Source organism: Cavia porcellus, unplaced genomic scaffold, assembly GCF_034190915.1.
Source record: "Cavia porcellus strain 051 isolate PalLab524CR breed Dunkin Hartley unplaced genomic scaffold, mCavPor4.1 scaffold_28, whole genome shotgun sequence".
Taxonomy (NCBI): domain Eukaryota; kingdom Metazoa; phylum Chordata; class Mammalia; order Rodentia; family Caviidae; genus Cavia; species Cavia porcellus.
This window is the reverse complement of record NW_026947511.1, coordinates 45,997,280-46,020,581: the sequence shown is the minus strand read 5'-3', so window position 1 is coordinate 46,020,581 and position 23,302 is coordinate 45,997,280. Positions and strand designations below refer to the sequence as shown.

General features: G+C 46.9%; 1 protein-coding gene across 6 annotated transcripts; it reads right to left on the bottom strand.

Annotated features, from left to right (window-relative positions):
• Positions 1 to 63: 63 nt before the first annotated feature.
• Tcp11 (t-complex 11) lies at positions 64 to 22,482 on the bottom strand. 6 transcript variants are annotated; one of them, XM_063239020.1, is made up of 11 exons: positions 22,320 to 22,482; positions 22,013 to 22,149; positions 18,547 to 18,643; positions 15,616 to 15,714; positions 10,908 to 11,028; positions 4,192 to 4,412; positions 3,175 to 3,311; positions 2,732 to 2,943; positions 2,455 to 2,636; positions 1,385 to 1,548; positions 64 to 557 (listed from the first exon to the last, which is right to left on the bottom strand). In XM_063239020.1, the coding sequence occupies exons 2-11, from the start codon at positions 22,128 to 22,130 to the stop codon at positions 325 to 327; spliced, it is 1,584 nt and encodes a 527-aa protein (XP_063095090.1). In that variant the 5' UTR covers positions 22,131 to 22,149; positions 22,320 to 22,482; the 3' UTR covers positions 64 to 324. The 6 variants fall into 6 exon arrangements, with proteins under 6 accessions (XP_063095090.1, XP_063095089.1, XP_063095091.1 ...); XM_063239019.1 differs by having other exon boundaries at positions 22,013 to 22,482; XM_063239021.1 differs by lacking the exons at positions 22,013 to 22,149; positions 22,320 to 22,482 and adding an exon at positions 19,503 to 19,537.
• Between the last annotated feature and the right edge of the window lie 820 nt (positions 22,483 to 23,302).

Genomic DNA, 23,302 nt, shown 5'->3' with positions numbered 1-23,302 from the left:
CAAGATCCAAACTCTTAAAACGTGTCCTTCTGGAACAAACTGGAGGAAACACTTGTACTCACATTTTGGATAAATCCCAGAGTTCTCAGGGACGCTTTTACTCTTAGATTCATGTTAGCCCTGGGTGTTTGGCTGCTTGGCTCTGCAGCGCAGGAGAGTGGTTTCCTGGCAGTTCAGGGGTTTATTAGTGTGGGCTGGGGCCAGCTGTGCCTACTGGCTGTGGGGTGGATAAGGTTCGCTGCTCTGCTGGTCCTTGGTGATGTTACCCCAGGACGCTGGGTCCTACTCCTGGGTCCAAGGTGCCAGGGCTCCCAGCAGGTGCTATCAGAGAGCCTCCTCTTTTGTTTTCAGTGCCTGGTCTTCGGGGATGAGGGTTTTGAGGATCTCAGTGTAGTAGGGGCCAAACACCTGCTGATTGTGATGTGTTAGGCTGATGAAATTCTGGCCCAGTTCTGCCAGCTCTGGCTCAATGAAGGTGAGGCCTCCAGGAAGGTCTAACAGGGCGCGCTGTACGCCGAGAAGCAAACAGGATTTGAGGAACAAACGCATCCGCTGATCTGCAAGCAAAAGAAGACAATGAGAAGGGAAAGGGCACAGATTTCACGAAGGAGCACTGGTCCCGCTCCTCTCTACTCACTTGTCTTCTAAGTTAACTGAGACATTCGCCAACCTGCCCACCCACCTGCAGATACGCAAATGTGTCATGTCTGGGGAGGGAGCTGCTACTAGCTCTCAAGGACAAAGCAAAGATTACAAAAACAAAAACAGCAAGTATGGTGGTGCACACCTGTAATCCAGCACAGAGGCAAGAGGATCTCTGTGAGTTCAAGACCAGCCTGAACTACATGGTGAGACCTTGTCCCCCAAAACCAAAAATGTCTAGTGGGTAAGTTCTCAGCACAAGTACGCAGCATTATTTAAGTAGCTGTCAGATCTCAAGAGTATACATATGACACAACAGGAAGACCTCTGCTGACTGCTCCAATGACTGTGGCTAGGAGCAGCCTGGCCAACTTCCCATCCTCCACTCCAGCACGGGGACGGGCAGCTGCACACTGCAGGACCTATCTTCTCAGGGGTGGTGGGTGTGCACGTGGGGGCAGATTGTCTTGGGCTGAAGTCAGAGAGTGACCAGCATGCCAGAGTGACTAAACTGCGTCAGATGGACAGTCTTTTACACCCAGACGCCACGAGCTCCTGCCTGCAGATCTTCCTTAGAACCAATCTGTCTCGAACTGTAAGTGATACATTTTCAATGTAGCACAACAGTGATCGGAGACTCGTCCACTGATCTGTCTTCTACGGGGAAATGGTTCTGCACCTGACTTCTGGGGCCGGGGTCTCTTCCCTTCTCTAATACTGTCACCACCACAGCCACACTCACCGACAACACTGCGGACACAGTTCTCCTTCTTGGCAATGCTCTGGAGCTGTTCTATCAGGGATGCCGTGTTTTCACTACTCAGAGCAGTGAGGCCCATGTTTCTGAGGCTTTGATGGATTTCCTGAGATACCTGTTCACTCAGGGTCTGCAGAGCGTTCTCAGGCCTAGACCAGGAACAAGAGTAAGGTGATGCACAGACGGTGGGCCAGGGAGAGGCACAGGAACTCGGGAAGCTCCACTCCTGACGTTAGATCCCTTGAGGGGCACCAGCTACCTTGCCCTCACCCTGCAGGAGCAGGACCGGAGTGGCATCTCACACTGCCCACAGGATACCAAGCGCTCCATAAGGTGCCATGTCCTGCATCTCAGAAGATGAACTACAGAACTAACCCTGGAAAAGAGCCTAACAGCTCTACCACAGGATCCACTCAGCAATGTTTAGTCCTCTAGATTTTATTTACTTTTAGTTTTTTGGTGCTAAGGACCAAACCCAGGGTCTGGCACTTGCTGAATCCCCCTCCCTTAGACTTTATTTTTAGATATACATCTTAAAGCCCTTCCTGGATACCTGCCATGATCATTTGTCCTATCTTGTCAATTACAAACCAGGCCTTCTGGGTTTCCTTTGTCTTGCAGTGCTGGAGACTGAGCCCAAGGCCTCATACATGCTGGGCAGGGCCTAGACCACTGAGCTGCACTCCCAGCCCTGAACTTGCCTCCTTTTCCTCCTTCTCTTTTTCCTTTGGTGATGCCCAGCATCTGTAGCTGTCTTGTCAACACTGCTGACCGACCTGCTCCTAGACATGCATGTTAACACCAGCCGCTGTCACCCACCCAACTGGATGACAACGCATTTGCAGCTAACTGCTCCATACTGCTCCTTCTGTCACAAGCTTCAAGATCACTTATGGGGAAGAAAAAAAAAATCAACATTCTTCCCTGATGGTTCCAGAGGGCCTTTCTGTGGCTTGTGGTGGACAGTAAGCGTTAATTCATTCCCTGCTTAAGTCCTGAATATTACATAGCACCCTCTGCTCTTAAAAAAAAAAAAAAAAACCAATGAAGCTTACCCAGGATTGAATTTCTCCATCAGGGCCTTGGTGAGACGCTTTATTTTATCCACAAACTGAGGTGAGCCACACAAAACACTGCCAGAGAAACTGCTGGCCACAAGCAGGACTGAGGCCAGGATGGTTAACCGCTGCAGCTGGGCCTCCAGCTCCTCCAGCCGGGTTCTGTCCATCTCCAGGGTCTGGACCAGGGCAGAGCAGGCTGTCAGGATGGGGGGTAGGGGGGACCCCAATGGAAACTCTGGAAACAAAGCAAGGCAATGCCTGCTACTCCTACCTCGGGGAACTCTTCGTTTTCGGGGTCCCACAGCAGGAGGTTGAGGAAGCCTTGTGACAACACCACGGAGGGGCTGAGGGGCTCAGGGCTGCTGGCTGCCTCACCGGGAGGACTGGCCACACCCGAGGAGTCAGCAGAGTCGGGGCTGGCTGGTGGCGTGCTGAGGTCCGCTGCTGCCTGGGCGAGCCACTTAGTGGTGCAGTCCAGGAGGTCTAGGGCAGTGAGCGCACTGGTTAGCGCTCTTGTTTCTGCAGCTTCAAGACCAAGGCCCAGGATACACCCATGCTTAATAAATCAATCCTTGGGGTCTTTTGGTCTTCAATATTCCCTCCGCCTCCCTTTACACAAGAGAAAAACATTCTACTCCTAAAGCAGGCCAGGGCTTTACCGTGGAGGCCAGACCCAGCCCGCAATGTGCTGCTCTTCCCTCACATGATACGCACTGGGCTGCTGGTCGAGCTGCTCCTGGAACTCAGCCCGCTCATACTGGATGGAATGCTCCTGCAGCGGGGGCTGGAGGCTCTGGATGGTGTAGTGCACCATGTCCATTTTCATCAGGCCCAGCACCTGGAAGATCCCTCTGAGACAGAGGGAAAAAGAGCATTTACACCACAAAAGGAAATCTCATGACAGGAAAACCCACGAGAGGAGCCATTAAAACACTGTTTTCTCAAGCTGGGCACGGTGGTGCACACCAATAAAATCGTCCCTCAGGAAGCTGAGGCAGGAGGATCGCCGTGAGTCCAAGACCAGCCTGAGCTACAGTGAGTTCAAGGCCAGCCTGACCTACACAGTGTCTTAAAAAAAAAAATCACTCAATCAATCACTGTATTCTCAAATTAAGAGGCCTCATAAAGTTTAGTCCTACATCCTACATTTATAAAGGATGATATATGGCCATGACCAAAGGCCAGAAGTTAGGGCAGAACTAGAAACAGCTAGGTTTCTCTTACTATGATTATTCTGTCCTCTCAAAAGGGCAAAGTGAGTAGAAGGAAACAGAGCAATCTTCTGTGCAAGGTGGGTCTATAGGTGATGCCACTGTTACGTGATGCTATTCCTGACTCTTTGGCCAAACTGGCTTTTTAAAATTTAGTTACTTTTGACTTATTATTTACTTTTTACTTCCTGGGTCTCAGTTTCTTAGTTCCTATACCTATGAAACAGGTGTGACCTCACAGCCCCCCTATCTCCTGTGACGTAGGGCTGTCTTCACTCCTGAAAGGAAAGACTTCTACCTTGGGGAGCACACATACAACGGGATCCAATCAACCTAAGGAGACCCACAGGGCTCTGGGTGAGGCCGTCTTTGGAAAAGAAAAAACCAACAGGCCAGAGAGGCAGAAGGGGGCAGAGTCAGGTCTTTAGCAGGGAGGTGGCCATCAAGGCAGTGGCCGCAAGCCAGTGCCCAGTCCACCTTTTTCAGGCCCTGGGGTAGGGACAGAAACCAGGGTCCACACCTTAGCAACCCAACAGGGTCTGCAATGTCCTCAAGCGTCTGCACTGCTTCATCTCGGACTGGCGCACACAACAGCGTCATCGTGTTGAGAATGTACTTAGAAAGGGAAGAGACATCCAGGGCTCCACGTCCTGCTTCCTGCTTGAGCAAGTCTGCATCCAAAGCGGCTTCAATTTCACTCCTCAGACGGTTCTGGCGTGGTAACAGCAGAGACAACAAGATCTGCCCACAAAGAAAGTCAGAGGAGGAGTTAATTGCTTAGGGTGCCAGACTTTCTCAGTGGGCAACCCCTTTAGCTGCACACGTTTTTGGAAAACCAAGAGTTTGGGGTCCTAAATTTCCTACAGAATATCATTTACCTCCACGTAGGGGCCAGTGGTAATTCAAAGTTAAAGGGATGAACTACAGCAACAGTGTATCATTTTTCTAGGCAGATAAGGTAAAATCAAGGGGCGCAATAAAAGTACAGAGTCCAACAGATTATTGTCACATAGTAATGAGGTAATCAATTTTTAAAGGTAGGCTCTTTTGAGATTTTAAAGGGTAGCAATGAAGTTAAGTCACTTGAAATAGCCTTCTGCCCCCAAAGGTAGGTCCTTGGTGGACAGGTACTCTTTATACCTACCTGCGCACCTTTGTAATACAAGTTCATGGTCAGAGAGCATGGGAATGGAGTAAAATGAACCTTAATCAAACCGACCACTGTATGGTCACAGCAAAATTCCAACTGGTTAGCTCTTCGTTAAACAAATAAATGAGATTTGCTCCAAACTATTATTGATAAGTTATGAAAACTGCTGGTGTGTGGAGCCTCGCTTCCAAATCTTCCCTTAATTCCTCCTTCCAGCAAATTCCTGTGTCATGGAAGTGTCTCTTTGTTCAGACTGTTGTGTGGTTTCTGCCTCCTTGTGATACTCTGACTGATGGTTCTGTACTGTGAGGTTTGAATTCAGATAGTGATGCGTCCACCGGATCTGATGAGTAGGAAAGCGAGCACTTTACACACCTTAGAAAGATGTGCCACTAGAAGATGGCAGAACTCCAGAGGCCTGGCACGTCCAGGTTTCTAGGGCTCTGGTGACCCTAGAGCTTGTCAGCTCTAGGACGAAGGAGAAGCTGCTGCACCTAAAACCACCCACCCTGAAAGAGGAACAACATTTGGCTGGCCTTTTTGGATTTTTCAGGCTAAATCCGAATTTGCTATTTTGACACTCCCACAGAATGATGCAAAGGGTTACAAATTTCACATGAGTTCCTGCATAGAAGCAGGCCTCCCTGCAGGTTCAGACTGTGGTAGGAGCCATTCTGCCACCTGGGTCTTGTGATCCAGCAGATCAACTCGTAAATGTAGAGTCCATGGCAATGGAGGACCTGGATAAATACCTTGCAAGCACCAACAGGACTCACAACACAGATAGATCCCTAGGACCCGAAAGGAATCTATCCTCTCTCTGTAGATGACTAGCTGCCTTCTAAGAAAGACTTTCTTTCTGGCTTACTATTGGACTTTGGCAGAAACTAAAACCGCACCATTAAATGATCATAAGGCCTGAGCTTCCCAGCAGGAACTAGGTGTTGCCTAATGTACCCAGCCAACAGCACAGGCTAAGCATGTAGCACTGTGTCCCCAAATAAAAACAGCCAAGCACACACTGTGGAAGGACAGGTACACAGGCAACAGCACAAAACAGAGAGCCCAGAAACAAGACCTGGATAACATGACCAAATGATGCGGACGGAGGCCAAGTTAGTGGAAAACAGTCTTTTTCAATGGACGGTTCTGGGAAGATTGGATACCACAAGCTGAAGGGGGACCAAGTTGCACCTTTATCTACACTATACCAAAAGTAATTCGGAATGGATCAAATACCTAAACTTAAAAGTTAAAACTGTGAAATACTTAGAAGAAAATACAGCAAGGGTTGGAGGTGTGATGCAATGATAGAACCCTTATCCAGCATGCACAAAGCCCTGGGTTCAGTCCCCAGCACCATAAAGGAAAACAAAAGAAAATACAAGAAGTAAGTGTTTAAGATCTTAGATTCAAAGCTGGGGATTTAGCTCAGCGGCATAAGCACTGGCCTGGCAAGAGTGAGGTCATGATTTTGATCCCCGGTACCAAAAAAAAAAAAAAAAAAAAAAAAAGAACTTGAATCCAGCAACGAGTGTGGCGTACATGTCTATGATCCCAGCATTTGGGGAAGGTAAAGCAGGAGGACAGCAAGTTTGAGCCCAGCCTGGGGTGAGACCTTGTCTCAAAGCAAAAAAGAAGGGCTAGGATGTAACTCAGCAGCACAGTGCCTGCTTGGCAAATGTGAGGTCCTGAGTTCAACTCCTAGTACCAAAAAAATAAAAATTTAAAAATTAAAATGAAATAAAATAATAAAAGAACTGGGCACCTAGCTCAGTATAAAGCACCTAGTTTCATTCCCCAGTACTACAAAACAAAACACACAAATGAAAAAAAAAAACAAAAACAACCAAGATTTTGAATTTAGCAAGATATGACATTAGAAGCATAAGAAAGCGGGCTGGGAATTTAGCTCAGTGGTATAAGCACCTGCCTGAATTCAACCCCTGGTACAAAAAAAAAAAAAAAAAAAAAAAGGCAAGCATAAGAAACCAAAGGAAAACTGAAGTAGACTTAACTTAAAAGTTTGGTACATCAAAGGACAAAAAAATAAAAGGACTAACCCCAGAATGAGAAAAATGCTTACAAATCATCTGACAAGCGTCTGGCCCCCACAACAGACAAAGAACTCTTACAATTCAATGACAAAGGATAGCTGTCCCATACCGAGCCTTGGTGTCAACACTGCTTGCAGCATAAGCCCTGCCGTGGTCTGAGGAGTGCCAACTCCTTTCAATGGGGAGGCAGAAGTCAATGGGCTGGGACTGATGGACTCAAAGTCCAGCTGTCCTGAACCTGAGGCACTTTCTTGGTAGACTTAACCCAGCTAAGTAGCTGAACCGGACTATTTAAAAGGAGGGTCTTACTACATAGTCCAGACTGGCCTGGAACTCACTATGTAGCCCAGGCTGGCCTGGAACTTACCATCCTCCTGCCTCAGCTCCCTGAGTGCTGGGGTACCGGTGTGAGCCACCACGCCTGGTTCTGTTCCAGAAGGCTGACTCTGATCTGGATGTCACTCAATACAGGCTGGAATATGAAATCAAGATGAATGATCCTGATTCAGCAAGCAAGAAGAATCCAGTTGCACTCTGAAAGGAATTGTCAGCAATAAAGTCTCAAAATTCAACTTCGTATGCACATTTTAAACCAGCTGCTACTGAGCAGAAAGAGACAAAGCCGCATTTATGCTACTCTGAATAGAATTATGATCATGATATCAGAACTGCAAAAGCAAACAGATCTGGAGCTGCTGCTAATGACTGAAGAAAAAACAGCGGCAGAGCAATTAAAATCTCACAGGCCACACTCAGGAAGCAAAGGAACTGCACCAGGGAGCTAGTGGAGAGAGACCCAATGCCGAGGAAGCCAGCAGAGCTCTCGACTGGGGTGGGGAGTGGGAAAGGACGGGGTGGCGCCCGGAGCGGCGGGACTGTGCAGACTTTCACGAGAGGAGAAGGGAGTGGGAATAACAAAACACACTTTTGTAATTTTAGGTCCCTTAACCTTGATTTTCCTCAGTATTGTTGGGGTAACGTAATGTTCTGGCCTATCATAAAAGAAAGTTTATAGACATTTCAGCCCAGCACTACCTGAAAGAACATCTATTAGAAATTATAGGCAAAATTTTTGTATTATACGTTCTCTATTCGTAAAAACCTTCATTTTTTTAAATGGGGATGGCTGATGGGTTACACTACTGGTAAGGCCACTGATGGGGACGTGCAGCCCTTCACAAAGCTGGGTTAATAATAGTATGTTGGATTTTCACTTCACTGACAAAGTCCTAAAGGTGGGCAAAAGACCCCATGAAGTGACAGTTTTAATTAAAGACGGGCAAAGGACTTGAGCAAACACTGCAGGTTTTAAAAAGTCAGAAAACAGATGAACAGATGCACAGCGTGTTTCACCCTTAAAGAAACTCAGGACCACAGTAAGATGCCACTTGACACCTCGAACGGCAGCAGGAGGGGCCAGGGCCGGGACACAGCATGCAGCTGGCAGGATGCAGACAGCGGGGAACAACGGCCCCCTGCGGGTGAAAACCAAAAGAAAGAGGTACAGCGCTGTGGGAAAGCCCTGCAGCTCCTCAGTGGTGTAAACATCTGCCTGGCAAGTACGAGGTCATGAGTTTGATCCCTGGTACCAAAAAATAACGAAGAATGACCTTGTAAAGCCAGGCATGGTGGTGCACACCAGTAATACCAGCACTGAGGAAGGCTGAGGCAAGAGGATCACAAATCTGAGCCCTACCCGGGCAACTCGGTAAGACTCTGTCTCAAAAAATGGAAGCCCCAGCAGCACACATACACATATACAAAAGAAATTGCCATTATGATCCTGCAATTCTAAGCACATACCCAGGAGACTCACAGGCAGGGGCTCGGATATCTGTAACCACTGTTTGCAGCAGTGTTACTCAGAACAGCCAAAAGGCAGAAACACGGACAGAAATTCCTACTCATCGGAGCTGACATATTCTAGGCGTCAGTCTGTCCTCCCTGCCTTGATGCTTCTCTAAGCACCCACATCTGCGTACTCATGAAATGCCACACCCGTCACCCGGGGCCTTGCCAGGCTCCATGGCATTGCATCTGACGAAGGAACGCACTTCACAGCAAAGGAATCGAGTGTAACCAGGGGGCCAACTAGCCCCACCGGGAACATCGGCTGGCCTGAGAGGTGGAAGTTTACTGAAGACCGCGGCACCAGCTGGAAGGAAGTGGCGCAGGAACGGAAAATCACTCCGTAAGCCGTCTCCCCGAGCCAGAGCACAGCCCTCAGAACCCACTTGCACATCTTTTGTCTGCTATTCTGCCAACCTGGGGTTCTGCTGATTTAGGAGAAATACTTGGTTCTAATGAATTAAAAGATGAACCCGCTGCCTGACCACCGTGAGCTCCCTGGACCACGGAGCCCATAGGCAACATGTACGTCCCATTGGGTGGCACCAATCTCCTTTCTCCTCGGTGCTACCTAACGGGGCTGAGGATTACACCCACCGCACAGGAGGGTCTCTGAGCTGCCTCTTAGCACTCAAGCCCAGTAACATGGAAACCAGAGCAAGCAAACAAAGAAGCGAAACACTCGAGAGCTCCTGAGTCTGAATGGGAGCGTGAGTCCCCCCACCAGGCATGGAACCTCGCCGGCTGAGGGAACGTGGCGGGCGCAGTGGCCGCGCAGCCGTCGGTACGGAGCTGAGCGCTGAGGCCGGCCAGAGAAACAGGTGCCACCATTCCGCTGCTAGTTTAGGGGTGTGTACTTGATCTTCTTTACTCTTATCTTACACATGGGTTGCCGGACATCAACCGTACAGTTTAGTCATTCGGATAACCAGATAGCCAGCGAGAGACTGCTGCTGAATTTGGCCACCTGTTTCCTCATTTTGGAGAAGAATGAGAAATAGTAAGACATATTTTTATTTTGTGCGTGTGTGCGTGTGTGTGTGTGTCGGTGCTAGGGACTGAACCCAGGACCTTGTACTCCATCTCTAAGCTACACCCTCAGACGTGTGCAGAGCGGTGCCACTAGAAGCTGAGGAGCCAAAGGCGTGGCCAATGTCGGAGCCATTTCCCAGCGTCCTGCCCGTCAGCTCCAATCATCCTTTCTCTGCTGTGAAAACAGAGCTAAACCCTTCAGCATCTTCCCTTACTCGGTGGCGCAATTTCCAGCTTGGCCCGCAGAGGGTGCTGTTTGGTTTTCTGTACTTCGCAGCACACTGACACAGTCGGCAGCTTACAAGCTTGTTCCAGCGCGGTTTTTGGTTTCAGGCCAGGCGCACCTGGGCTACGGCCTCCCCTCAGGCTCTCTCCGGGGCAGTCATGCTGCTGGGCAGGCTACTCTCCCATGTGGAAGCCTAACTGGAGAAGACTGTGTCCAGACTCGGCAGAATTTGCTTCCTCACGGCTGCAAGCTTGGCGTCCCAGTTTCTGACTGTTGGCTGCACGCTGCATTCTGTCACACCCCCCCCACCCGGCTCCCAGGTCCCAGAGGCCACCTGCAGTTCCTGATCCACAGACAGTTCACAGCATAGCTCTTTGCATCTTCAAGGTCAGCTGAGATGGAATCTTATATAAGGAAATGTAAATCCCATTACCTTCACCACGTCTATTGGTTAGAGAGAAGTTCTAGGTCTTGTCACTCATGGGAGGCAATTACACAGACAAGTGGATACTAGTGTGACACTGCAAAAGCAGGAGCTGGTCCTGGTGTGCATGCTCGGCAGGGTCCTGCAGTCTGAGTGATTTCTCCAGTCCTCAGCTGCAGCAGGAGACGGTGACCAGCACCACACACAGCCCACCACTCCCCCTGGCACTGCCAAGTCCTCTCAAGTGAGCTCCCTGAGCATTCTGCCTCCATCCCAGAGTATGACGGACACGCCAGTATACATGATACTCAGATTCTTCCTTATTAGCCAATTCTTCATCTCTGCAATTCCCTGTCCTTGTAATTTTATATTAAACCTTGTTGTTCACATTACTGTGTGACTTCTAACTCACAGCCTTGCTTAGCTAGGATTTGTGCACTCTTAATGCTCCAACAGCTAGGAATGTCCAGGAACTACAGGGCAAAGGAAGGCCACTCACCTCTTTAATATCGTTCAGAAGCTCAAGAGCACAACTGAAGTCAGGCGGAGTAGCTGACAGCTGCTCTTTAAGGTGGTCCCAGAAGTCATTGTGCAGTGCCTCCTTCACCTTGCCTTCCGGACTAGGAGAGAGTTCCTACGTTAGTCTCAGTCACAGTCTCCTAAACCCCAAGCAGTATTTGGCATGGAAGATAACGTTACTGATGAGAAATGCCAGGAACTCTGGACTACAACAAAGCGGACCTGGATTTCGAGGGGGTCAATTAAACCTCTCAGAGTATCTCATGACTCCAGAGCAGCGCTTCCTCTGTAGGAAGAACAACTCTGAATAAAGAGCAGTCAGGATAATTTTAGCATTGACTGGGCACTTAGCCTGCCTGCACGGCTTAATATATGTAACATATATGGCATCTTATGGCACTGTACATGTCATTGAACTAAATGATCATTTTCTTATATTCCTAAAATCTAGGAAAAGATTTTCTTCTTTAACACCTGAATAGCATAGATATTTAAACCAGTGAGCTGGTTTAAAATGAGTTCACAGGGGGCTAGGGATGTAGCTCAGTGATGGAGTGCTTGCCTAGCTTGGACAAGGCTGTGAGTTCAATCCCCAGTACCGAAAAACAAATAAAATGAATTTGCTGTTTAGCCCCTTCATACTATTCCTCTCATATTCTCAGTCTTAACAGCACTACCCTCTATCAGTCAGGGTGTTGATTTGGGGTTTGGTTTTGTTGAGGAAGTGTTTCACTATGTAGCTCAGGCTGGTCTTGAATTCCCTACACAGCCGAGGCTGGCTTCCAACTTGTGTTGATAAGCCTCCAAGTGTGGGACTAGGTGCGTACACTATGCCCAGCTCCATGTAGTCATGGAAGCCAAAAAAGATCTTTTTATTGTTTACACCTTTTAAAAATGCAGTATGAAAAGGCAATTCAATTTAGAAAGGGAAATCTTCAAAAAGTTGCTCGAGGGTCGGGGATTTAGCTCAGTGGCATAAGTGCCTGCCTGGCAAGTGCAAGGTCATGAATTTGATCCTTGGTACCAAAAAATTAAAATTAAACTAAACTTAAAACTAAAATTAAAACCAAAAAAAAAGTGCTGTTGGAATAACTGGAGATCCACATACAAAAACTGAATCAAAACACTGATCTTACACCTTTCAGAAAAATTATAAACAAAATGAGTCACAGATCTAGAAGAAAAATAAACTATAAAATCCTCACAAGATAACATACAAAAAAAAAATCTATGCGGCTTTGGGCTTTTTAAAGACAACCTCAACAACAATCAGGAAATGGAATGAAGAACTGGTAAGGCAGACTTAATTACAACTACAATTTTTGCCAGGCGTGGTGGCACATGCCCACATCTCAGCACTGGGAGGCCCACTGAGGAAGGAGGAGCACTGTGAGTCTGAGGCCAGCCTGGGCTACACAGACCCTGTCTCAGAAACATAAGTAATTTTTTTTTTTGTATTTTTATCAGTACCAGGGATCGAACTCATGATCACAGGCTTGCAAGGCAGGCGCTTAGGCCGCTGAGCTAAATCCCCAGCCCCAAAACATAAGTAATTGAATCACATAAAACACTTCTCTTCTGGGCCAGGAATTTAGCTCAGTGGCACATGCACCTGCCTGGCAAGTGCAAAGTCGTAAGTTTGATCCTCAGTACTCAAAAAAAAATAAAATTCTGCCCCGCAAAAGACATTATTTGAGAACAAAAAGACAAGCTGGGTACGGCAATGCACCAGGTCCCCTGCCGCACGTCCCTGACTCGGAGCCAGCAGACTTTGGACCTACAACGTGAGCCAAAATAAACCTCTTCCCCTCTAGGTCGTGGTGCCGGATGCTGTGTCCCACTAAGGAGAAAATGACTAAAACAGGGAACTGCAAACCAGAACATAACATTGCACTCCACACCTATTGGAATGGCCAAAATCAGAGTACTGATTATACCAAATTCCAGCAAGGATGTTAAACGTTTATTTTATTTACTTAAGTGACTTTAAATGAGCACGACAACATGATCAGAATTGCATCTTAGAAAAATCTGTTTTAACATGGACTGGCAGCAGGTGGGAAGCAGAGTGAAGACAGACAAGCCTGGACCACAGGAACGTCCCCTCACTGCTGCTGAGAAGGCCGAGAATGAAAGCGGGCAGTTTTTCACCACGCCAAGCACACTGCATCATCCTGTGCTCATGTTCCTGGGTGTTTACCCAAATGATGTGGAGATTTCCATCCACCAAAAATCTGTACTCGAATATTTACACCAGCTCATTAACAACTGCAAAGCAGTCAGAATATCCTTAAATTGGCAAATGCATACTGGCATATCGAGACAGGAGAATTTATAAGTAAGGGGAAGCAGCTACTCTGAAAAGGCTCCCTACTGTATGATTCTGACAGTAACACGTTCTGAAAAAGGTAAAACATGGAAACTATAAAAAGATCAGTGATTGCGCAGGGCTGAGAGGGAGGACAGACAGTGGAACGCACCCCACTTCCAGGGCAGTGAGCTCATTCTGATAAATAATAGGGGGACATGTCATTTGATATTTTTCAAAATCCACAGAATATATCTCACGAAAGCCAACCCCAATGTGAACTATGACCTTAATAATCTATTAACATTGGGTCATCAATTGTAATGAATGCTCCACACTTAATAGGGGCACTGCAGGAGAGAGGAGAGAAGCATGGGAGCACTCTACTTTCTAATCCTATTTCTATAAACCTAAAAAGACTCTAAAAATAAAGCCTATTAATTTTTTTTTTTATCAGTACCAGGGATCAAACTCACAACCGCCTGCTTGCAAGGCAGGTGCTTATGCTGCTGAGCTAAATCCCCAGCCCCAAGCCTATTAATTTTAAAAATTAAAATAACAGAAATTAACATTCCAGGGGCTGGGGATTTAGCTCAACGGCATAAGCACCTGCCTTGCAAGCAGGTAGTCGTGAGTTCGATCCCTGGTACCGATGAAAAGGAAAAAGACAAAAAAAAAAAAAAAAAAAAAAAAAAAGAAATTAACATTCCTGTAAGTGTTTTTTTTTAGCAGCAGTCTCTAATCAGAGTTACACCAAGGAAAAACCATGGAAATTCTGAAGCTGCATCTCGTCACTGCCAGATACTCATTCTCTTGAATTAAGCATCGTCCCTCAAAAACCATAGCAGTGACACATGTAACTTATATAAAGATTACAATACAAAGCTCTAACACAAGGTTGTAGCTCCTCTCCAAACACACCAGCCTCACCTGTAACTTAGGCGGGTACATACTGAGATCACTCTTTAACTGTTTTTCTTCTTGCTATATATACAACTGATTGCTAAGTTCTACAAATTCTGCTCCTTTGATGCCTCTGGGCTCCCCCTTCTCCCATCATCTCTGACCCCGTCTCCAATGTGGTCCTGTTTTAATCTTTCTCTACATCACCAGCAGTGCATCCTAAAACTGATGATTTTCCTAAGATGCAATTCTGACTATGATGTCATACTCATTTAAAGTACTCTGGCAGCTCCCTATCACCAGCAGGAAAATGGCTTATATGACTGTTGGGGCTCAGAAAACAGTACCACCAAACACCTATTGGAACCTCCTGCCCCAGGGAGCAGGAATTGCAGGAAAGGGCTTTCTCTGCAGGTCCCCATCACCCCAAGGCTGGATCCTGCAGAAGGTTTTCTATCGCTGTTCTTCCTGCCCCAGGTTCCTCAGCAGCCTTAGGAGACTGAGGCAGATCACAGGAAGCCTAGATCTGACTCTACACTCAGCGCCCAGACATCGTGGGACCATTCATATCCCCTAAAGCCCTTTAGTCTTCCTGTAAAGACCTGGCCTCCACCCGCACTTCCCTGGCCTCCACGGAGGTATCCAAGGGTCAGTGTCAACCAGCTGGGTCTGAGTGGCACGTTGCGTGGCTCTTCTGTTAATCATCCCACTGGCAGTTTATTTCAGACTCAACTATTAAACCTTCAGAGGAAAAGGCTGACTTTCCCTACAGTTTTGGCTTAGTCATCAGGATAACAAATCATGCTGCTCATTTCACAGCCTGTGGACAGGATCCCAGCACAAAAAGCAGCAAAGACAAGAGTTTTCACCAGAGTCAGTTCCCCCAGGTGTTCCGTGTAGTGCCAACTGCGTGAGGGTGGTGGGAGTGTGGTCTTTTCCCTTTCTAAATGTAGATAAGTAGGTGAGAATGTAGCTAAGCTATGTCTTGTACTGGTTTGAATGGCTTTGGGAACAAATAAGCTGGCTACATTTAAAGCAAACTTGGGGAAGAACTCTAATCTTAATTGTCTTTTGAGACAATTTTGCTTACAGAAATGCAAATTAATAAAGACAGAAATAGACTCTAGAAAAAATTTTTAATGCTTTAAACTGAAGATTTCTTGGATTGCTGGGCCTCTGGTTTAAACTTTCTCTCCTCTGAGCCCAGTTCTATTTCCTTAATAAATTCCTTGAGCTCAGGAGAGAAACACTTGCAAAAATTAGTTTGAATTATTTGCTTGGAATCTGTGTGAGTGTTGGCTACTGGGTCCCCCATTTCTTAGAGATTCTTCCTCTAAGGCCAGCATATTTTCCTGCTGGTCCTGCTTTGCCTGTCCATCTGTGGGAGTAGACTGTGGGGTAGATGTGTGAAGGTGGCCCACCTGGAGGTTGGGAGTCCCCAGAATGCATTGAGGTGAGCCCCACTGGGCAGGCATACCAGCTGTTGCATAGCTTAAGCTCTTCTTTCTTTCTGCTTTTCTTCAGGAATGGTCTGAGTTTTGAAAGAGCCGAACCTTTCACTCCCTCTTCCGAAGCCCTTGGTTAAAGCCATAAAAGATTCTGTTAGTTTTGATGCGAGAAAAGTTAACCTAAATGACATCTGTGCCTCTTTGTACTTGTACACATACTTTGGTTTAGAGCCCTGGCTCATATTCAGAGCATAATGGGAATCGTTTTCCTTCTTACCTAATCTATGACAGAACTATATACTCAGAAAGAAAGACTGGTTTGTTAAAACATTAGGACGGCTCAGCCGGGTGTGGTGGCTCATGCCTGTAATCCCAGCACTCAGGAGGCTGAGGTAGGAGGATCTTTGGGAGACCAGCCTGGGCTACACAGTGAGCTCAAGGCCAGCCTGACCTGCACAGCGAGACCCTGTCTCAAAAAGACAAAAAAAAAAAAAAAAAAAAAAAAAGGACCTCTCTAAATCTGAACAAAGAAACCTTATGATTTCTGTTTAGTTAGAAATCCACTCCCTAATAGGAAAAAGCAGCCTAAAGATTGTGCAGCTGGGTGGAGGGGTCAGCACCTTACCATGTCAGGCTTCTACCCTGTGCCTCAGAGAATTCAATCCAACCAGCCTTGCTTTGCAGCCTGAATCCTTTTTTTTTTCCACGCCTGAATCTTTATAAAACCAGAACTATGATTCTAGAAGAAACTCAAAGTCCATCCACTGTCGTCACCAATCACAGAACTTTTCCTGCTTGCCTTCAGGCATTTACAGATACTGTACAAATCAGGACAATTCAAACAGAACTGTCCTGCACTAAAAATAAAAAATAAAAAAAAGAAAGAAAAGAGGAAAAGATTTTTGAAAGAGCTCTCTGATCCAATGTTGGCTTAATTAAAAGCTAATACTCAAGCCATACTCTTTAATGGCCTCTGTTCTCTAAGATTTCTTCCTCTCTTGTGGAAATTTCTCAGCTGACTAATTCCTTTTTTGCAACCACCTGCTAATCATCACGTTTCCCTTCAGAAACCTGAAAACCTCCCCAGACTGGCTGGTCTAAGAGCGTCCATCTGGTCCTGCTCCCAGTCCTCCTACACCTCCCATCTTCCACTCAGTGCCTTCTGACCTCGGATGTGTCCCCCCTAGCTCCCTACTGCCTCTGTTCGTGGATCAGTGTATGAAAAATGGCCAAGAGGATACATCAGAGTCCTGGCTACTGGAGGCTGAGAGAGCCCTTGAGGAACGCGGGTAGCAGCCCTTCCCCACTGCGGGGGTCTTTAGTCCTCCTCACAGAGCCCCAGCGGGCTCTAGTTCTGCTGTCTTTAAACACAGAGTTCCTTGACGTCCGTGGCTCTTGGTGCTGGCAAGCGCTACTCTGTGCTCTAGAGGACCTCTGGGTTTGTACAGCTCACCAGAAAGAGCCACTGTCTGTCTCCTCAGACAGGGTCTTGCCAAGTCACCCAGATGGGGCTAGAACCTACAATCCTCCTGCCTCAGTCCCCCAGAGTGCTGGGATTATAGGCATACTCTACCACACCCAGCTAAAAACTACAATTTTAAAGGAAGTGGTCATGGTTCCAATGAACAATTATTAATGGAGAGGAAAACTGGGGTTTTTTAAAAATTCACTTTATTTCTTTGTGCAGTCACATAAAGCTCCAGATTTCTGACTGGAATGGACAGAAATTAACACAAGATGGCAATTTACTGCCAGAAAAATCACTGGTAAGCCCTCAGAGCCCAGACATCCTGGGCCCATTCATCTCCCCTAAAAATCACTTAATCTTCCTCTAAATCCACCCACATCCCACACACACCCCACTGCTCACTCTGCTATGAAGGGATCTCAGTGTACAGTGACTAGCTGTTAGAAATCCACTCAGCAACAAAACAAAACCCAAAACTCCATCAGGACTCTGTGGAGACCGACAGAGCTGGCCACGGTATGGGCTTGACCGGCCTCGGAAGGACGTGCCCTGGGGAGATGCACTGGAAAAGTCCCGCACAGTCCAGTCCCACAGCATCTCCCTCTTGGTTTCTGCCTCAGTTCTGGGAGACCCCAAATTAAGGTAAAAGTGGGATCCTTTGTTTCTAAAGATCTGAGTACTACAAGGCTGAAGCCAGAGGACTGAAAATGCAAGCCCAGCGTGGGGAAGTTAGTGACTCCGCAAGACACTACTGGCTAATAGGCTCTGCCCCAGCTCCATCATCCAGTTAAGAAAGAGAAGACAGGGCCAGGGATTGAGCTCAGAGGCGCAAGTGCTTGTCTGGTAAACATGAGGCTGTGAGTTCGATCCCCCATATTAAAAAGGAAAGAAACAGAAGATACGTTTAAAAGCCACTTTTAATAAAACCAGACACAATTACAACTGCCATTTAGCTGGGGATCTGCACTTCACCTAGGCTCCCTGTATACGTCTTCATGAAACCCTGCAATTCATGAATCCTTGCGATTCTACGTTGCCTGACATCATTTTAAATCCTTCTGTGCGTCTCACCTGACCCCTCTCCCTCCTTCTTGGATAAACCTGTTCTCTTTCTCTGCGTCTCTGAGATATGAAACTGTCTTCTCTGAATGATAATGCAGGTTGAACATCCCGAATCTGAACGTCTGAAAAGCACCATGCTTCAAAACCCAAAACCTTTCCAGTGCCAGGCTGCTCCCTCCAAGTCTATCAGAGAAGAGCAAATCCAGCCCGTTACTCCAATCACTGTTGCTCTGCTATCCTCACAGGTTAAACAGCATCTGCTCCCTGACAGTCTGATGCTAATAATCACAATCACGGGACTGATTCACAAAAGCTGTAGAGGCCACACAAATACTAATTATACTGTTAAGTAAGAACACCGGGTCTGAAGTCCTTAGTGCCACGAACCAATGCCAGGACAAGCAGAAAGAAAAAGTAGAAAAGCCTTTACCTGTTTGGAGGGAAAATCGCGTCTTCCGTGTGGAAATCGTGGTTCATCCCAATCTCACTGCTGAGCTTGGAGACATCGTTAACGGTCTCTGTCACAGCTGTAACCGAAGAATGAGTGGTGGGCAAAGGGAACTCACTCAGGCGTGGCTTCTATTTTATCAGGAGATTCACTCACTCAACCCAGCCGGCCCCAAACGGGTCAGATTCACTCAACTACAGAAGTCATCTAGGTTTTCTCAACTCTATGCCCCATAATGGTGCTGAAATTCAGAGCATAAGGGAGGCAGGACAGCTAATTCATTAAAAAAACTGATGTGAAACCAATGAAAAACTTCTGTAAAGTAAAATCCCAAGGAAACTTTAGAATTTGCCAAAATTAAGCATTTATCTACAGTAACTAAGAGTCCACCTTCCTGCCTCTGCAGTTACCCACGGTGAAAACTGAATTGCCCGACAGATAATACAGAGGCCTCTCTTGCTACAGACATCACATACAGATGCTGAAGTCTTCTAAAGCAACAGTCCCAGATTTTAGGATTTCAGACTAATAAACCTCCAAAAAGACTTTAAACAACTGACCACAATATGACAGCTTTTATTTGCAAAGTACAGAAAGCAAATAGAAAAAAAAAATTGTACTCTACTCTCAAAATCATAATTTCATAAAAGAGCAGAAGGAAATAAGTCTCAAAATAAAGAGCAGTCCTTAAAACTGAATGGGCTTAACTTTTTTTTTCCTTTTTGCCTTTTTGAGATAAAATTTAACTATGCAGTTCAGGCTGACCCTGACCTTACTTTATAGCCCAGGTTGGCCTCAAACTCATAGCCACCCTCAGCCTCCCAAATGCTGGGATTACAGACACAAGCCACCACACCCGGCTGTGAGTTGGTTTAGCTTTGAGACTATTATAGGTGCAAAATTAGATGAAAATTAATTTGTAGCAAGGAAGTCAGTACAACAAGGCATCAAAATTATAGCTGGAGGTAAATCTGCAGACAGCCAAGCCTCAGGATGGAGAAGCAATAGTTAAGCCTGCAAGATAAACTGCAATTTGAGATCATACTATAATTAGCACCACCAGGGTCTGAGGGGGGGGGGAGCATCAGGGGATAAGCAGAACTTCCTGACTCATCCCCCCCACCCTAAAAAAGCCTTCCTTCTTTCGGGACACTCCTGCTGACAGTGGTTTCCCTATTGGACTGAATACTATCTAAAGGGCTACGAGTGTAACCCTGTAGGCTGACAGCAGCCTGGCCCATCTTCAGTCAGCCCTGAAAAGCACCTCAGGAGCTACCTTTTGGGAGCCCTCCTGTCTCTCAGGAGCTTTCTCTGAATAATCCTTCCCTACTCTTCATCCCCTTTATCCTTTGGAATTTGTTCTTCAATATCATGGGGGAGGGGGTGCATGAGTTCCATACATCTCACATCTAGTAGGTCAGGAGTTCTATTTTTCCTTTATTAAGACTACTAACAGCCTCATAATTATTTTCAGACAGGGTTTCCCTCTGTAGCCCAAGGTGGCCTTATATTCCTGGGGATCCTCCTGATTTAGCTGGGGTGCTGGGATTACAGGTGTGTGCCATCCGACTTTTTCATAATTTCATTTCATTAAATATCGGTAGAAATTTTGTCACAAATCAGCACGAGCAACGGTAACCATTTTTCCAGCTTCTTAGTACAGAGCTCTGGCAGTTGATGGTGTTCTCCTATACCAGGTAACCACAAGCATCGAAAGTGAAGTCCTGCACAACAAATTACATTTCTGATTCTCTCTGTGTGAAGTTTCATATTTTTGTTCACAGAAAATTATTTGGCTTCAAGATCTGAATGGGAAATAGACGAAATAAGATTGGCCACGAGCTATTTGAGGATGGGTGATAAAGAGAGGTTTATTGTATTAGTTGCTCCACTTTTATAAATGTTTAAGTTTTCTGCAACAAGATTTAAAGTATAGGGGCTGGGGATTTAGCTCAGCGGCATAAGCGCCTTCCTTGCAAGTGTGCAGTCGTGAGTTCAATCCCTGGTACCGATAAAAACGAAAAAGACAAAAAGAAAAGATTTAAAGTATAAAAAGAAAAAAAATAAACATTATATAAAGAGGTTACACAGGACAGTTGCTTTTCTCTTAGAAAAGAACACAATATTCAGGAGGCTGAGGCAGGAGGATCATTGAGTTCAAGGCCAGCCCAAGCTATATATACAAATACATAAAATACAAAACTATATAAATACAAATACATAAATTGTCTCACTGCTAACTCATAATAAATGACAACTAAAAATCTTCAAAGGGAAACTGAGCTACAGCAGCTTCCTGAAGCAAATTTGAAACACTTCCCAACTACAACAACTCGAAGTTCACAGCTCGCCCTGAAAGACTAACCGGTTACTCACAAGTAACCCGGCACCAAATCACTCCAGAAGAGCTCCAAAATTCAGGAAAGAGAAGGGCTCAAAGAATAATCAGAGACAAAATGTAACCTTAGATTTTAAAAATCCAGATCCCAAGAACAAAGACATTTTCAAGGTAACAGAGTAATCAAGCCAACCTAATACGCAAAATCTCAACTTTTAAAAAGGAACCTGGTAACTCACTTTACTAGGAATTATTTTACCCATGGATTCACTTAGCCACTGTGTAAGAACAAACTGTATTTACAAATCCACAACTTCGCCAGGTTCTGGTCTGCTCAAATCTTTTGTAAACCCGCAGCGACCCCATGTGGTCACAACAGAAAAGAGTTTTAATTCAACTTCGTGCCTCCGACGAAATTTTCAACTTTCAATAAATCAATCTTAAAACCGAGACTGTCACACGTGAACACCCCTTCAGACGATGAACGGGCAGGCCCCCTGGAAATTTATGATGAAAGCAAAGCGGCGTGAATCCCAACGAGGCTGGACCTACAAGGTATGCCTCCAGCGACCTGGCGCCCCAAAGCGAATGCCGAAGAACATCCACCTCCACGGCGACACAGACCACAGGAAGCGTGGACTCGACCCCTCCACGGCACCCAGAAAACACAACTTCCGGCTGCGATCACCCGATTCTTTCAAGTTGACCCCAGATATCTGCCATTTTCCACTTGTGAATTAAAATTACCATTCAAACATGGTTTAAAAGTGACTTAGCCTCCAAGCTTGTCAGATTTATGTTTGGGGAAGGTCCTCTCCTCCCCTCCCCTCCCTTTCCCTCCCCTTCCACCCCACCCCACGAGCCCTTAGGGTCTAAATAGCTCAGCTCGGTCTAGAACTTGAGACTCTTCTGTCTCGGCCTCCAGAGCACTAGGATTATTTATAAATCTGCTCCCCCATATCTAGGTAGGAGCATAAAGGTCTCTGGTGGACAAGGGGCCCGCTGAGAGAATAGGCTGAGGGACCAGATTGGGACATAGGGGAGGAAAAGCAGAACACGTCCAGCCGCTGCAGGGGGCACCCAAAGGGACCCCAGGGCCGCTGGACCTACCCGGGGACTGGTCCCCGCTCCGATCTTCCGGGGCCATTCCTGCCGCCTTAGGGTCGCAGGGGCTGCTCTCTCCGGCGCCGGGGTCCTGAACGGCCACACCGTCCTCCACATTCTGCATGTTGCTGGTGGTATCAGGGCTGGGGAAGAGTCGAGTGCTGTTGGCCTCAGAGACGGTAACCGGAGGCCAGCGCTCCCGCCCTGGTGTGAGCTTCTGAGTTTCCTGGGGTACAAGGGCCCAGAGGAGCGCCAGCCGGGTGCCGGGCTGGTGAGGAAGGTGAGAAATCTGAGGTGACGGCCGCCCACTCACCTCCTCCAGGCAGCCCCGGCGGTCCACTCTAGCTTGGGCCTCAGCAGCCTCGTGGCTTCTGGCTTCGAGGCCCCACTGGACTATACCACCGAGGTGGGGGTGGCTGGGCAAGAGAGCCACCGCGGCAGCATGGATGTGCTGAGGATGACCCAGCACGCACCCCCGTAGCCTCTCAGAATGGGAGAGTCCAGTTGGCCAACAAACCTCCGCAGTCTCCCGGGACAACCGCGCAGGCGCTTGGGGGCGGGGCTAGCCAACAGGCTCCTACTGCCCTCGTGGGCGTGAAGCCCGAGGGCCGCTTGGTACAGATCTCTCCGCCTGCCACCCCCTCTTCAGTGATCACCCCAAGCTACTTAGTGCGGGGAAAGGAGTCCCAAGGAGTCCCAAGACAGGGCTTTTCTACCATTCTACAGCTCCTGGCCTGGGGCTGGTCTGGGCTTCCCTGTGACCTTTGAGGCCTGGTTCTCCGGATCCCTCGCTCCCCCATCACTGCCCTTGATTCTGAGTCTGCTCTTGACCTGAGAATCTGCAACCCCCCTCATTCAGTCCATGCCCTTGGAGGGGTGGGGGGAGGAAATGCAGCTTCTCCACACCCTCTTACCCTTCTTCATTACTCTTGATTTCTTTAACAAAGAAAAACTTATTTCAACTTATTTTATATAAAAGTAAATTTGACAAAAGCCTACTTTATTTTTTTTATTTTTATTTTTTGTCTTTTTCATTTTTATCGGTACCAGGGATGGAACTTATGGAACTCAATACCGCACACTTGCAAGGCAGGCACTTATGCCCTGAGCTAAATCCCTAGCCCCTAAAAGTCTACTTTAAACAAAAAGATAAACCAGGAATGATGATGCAGACCTGAAACTCCAGCACTTAGGAACCTGAGGCACGAGGATGGGTAATTCAAGGCCAATTCAAACTAAGACCTAGTCTCTAAATAAGTAAATAAAATAAAAATACTACCTGTAAGAAACTCTGTT

What these genes read in the sequence shown, in the direction of transcription:
- Tcp11 (XM_063239019.1), bottom strand. Translation starts at nt 22,130, where the DNA reads ATGCAGAATGTGGAGGACGGTGTGGCCGTTCAGGACCCCGGCGCCGGA. An exon ending in TTCTGAACGATATTAAAGAG is followed by an intron (nt 4,413 to 10,907) that starts GTGAGTGGCCTT and finishes CTTTGTGGGCAG; the next exon opens with ATCTTGTTGTCTCTGCTGTT. An exon ending in AAAACGAAGAGTTCCCCGAG is followed by an intron (nt 2,637 to 2,731) that starts GTAGGAGTAGCA and finishes GCCCTGGTCCAG; the next exon opens with ACCCTGGAGATGGACAGAAC.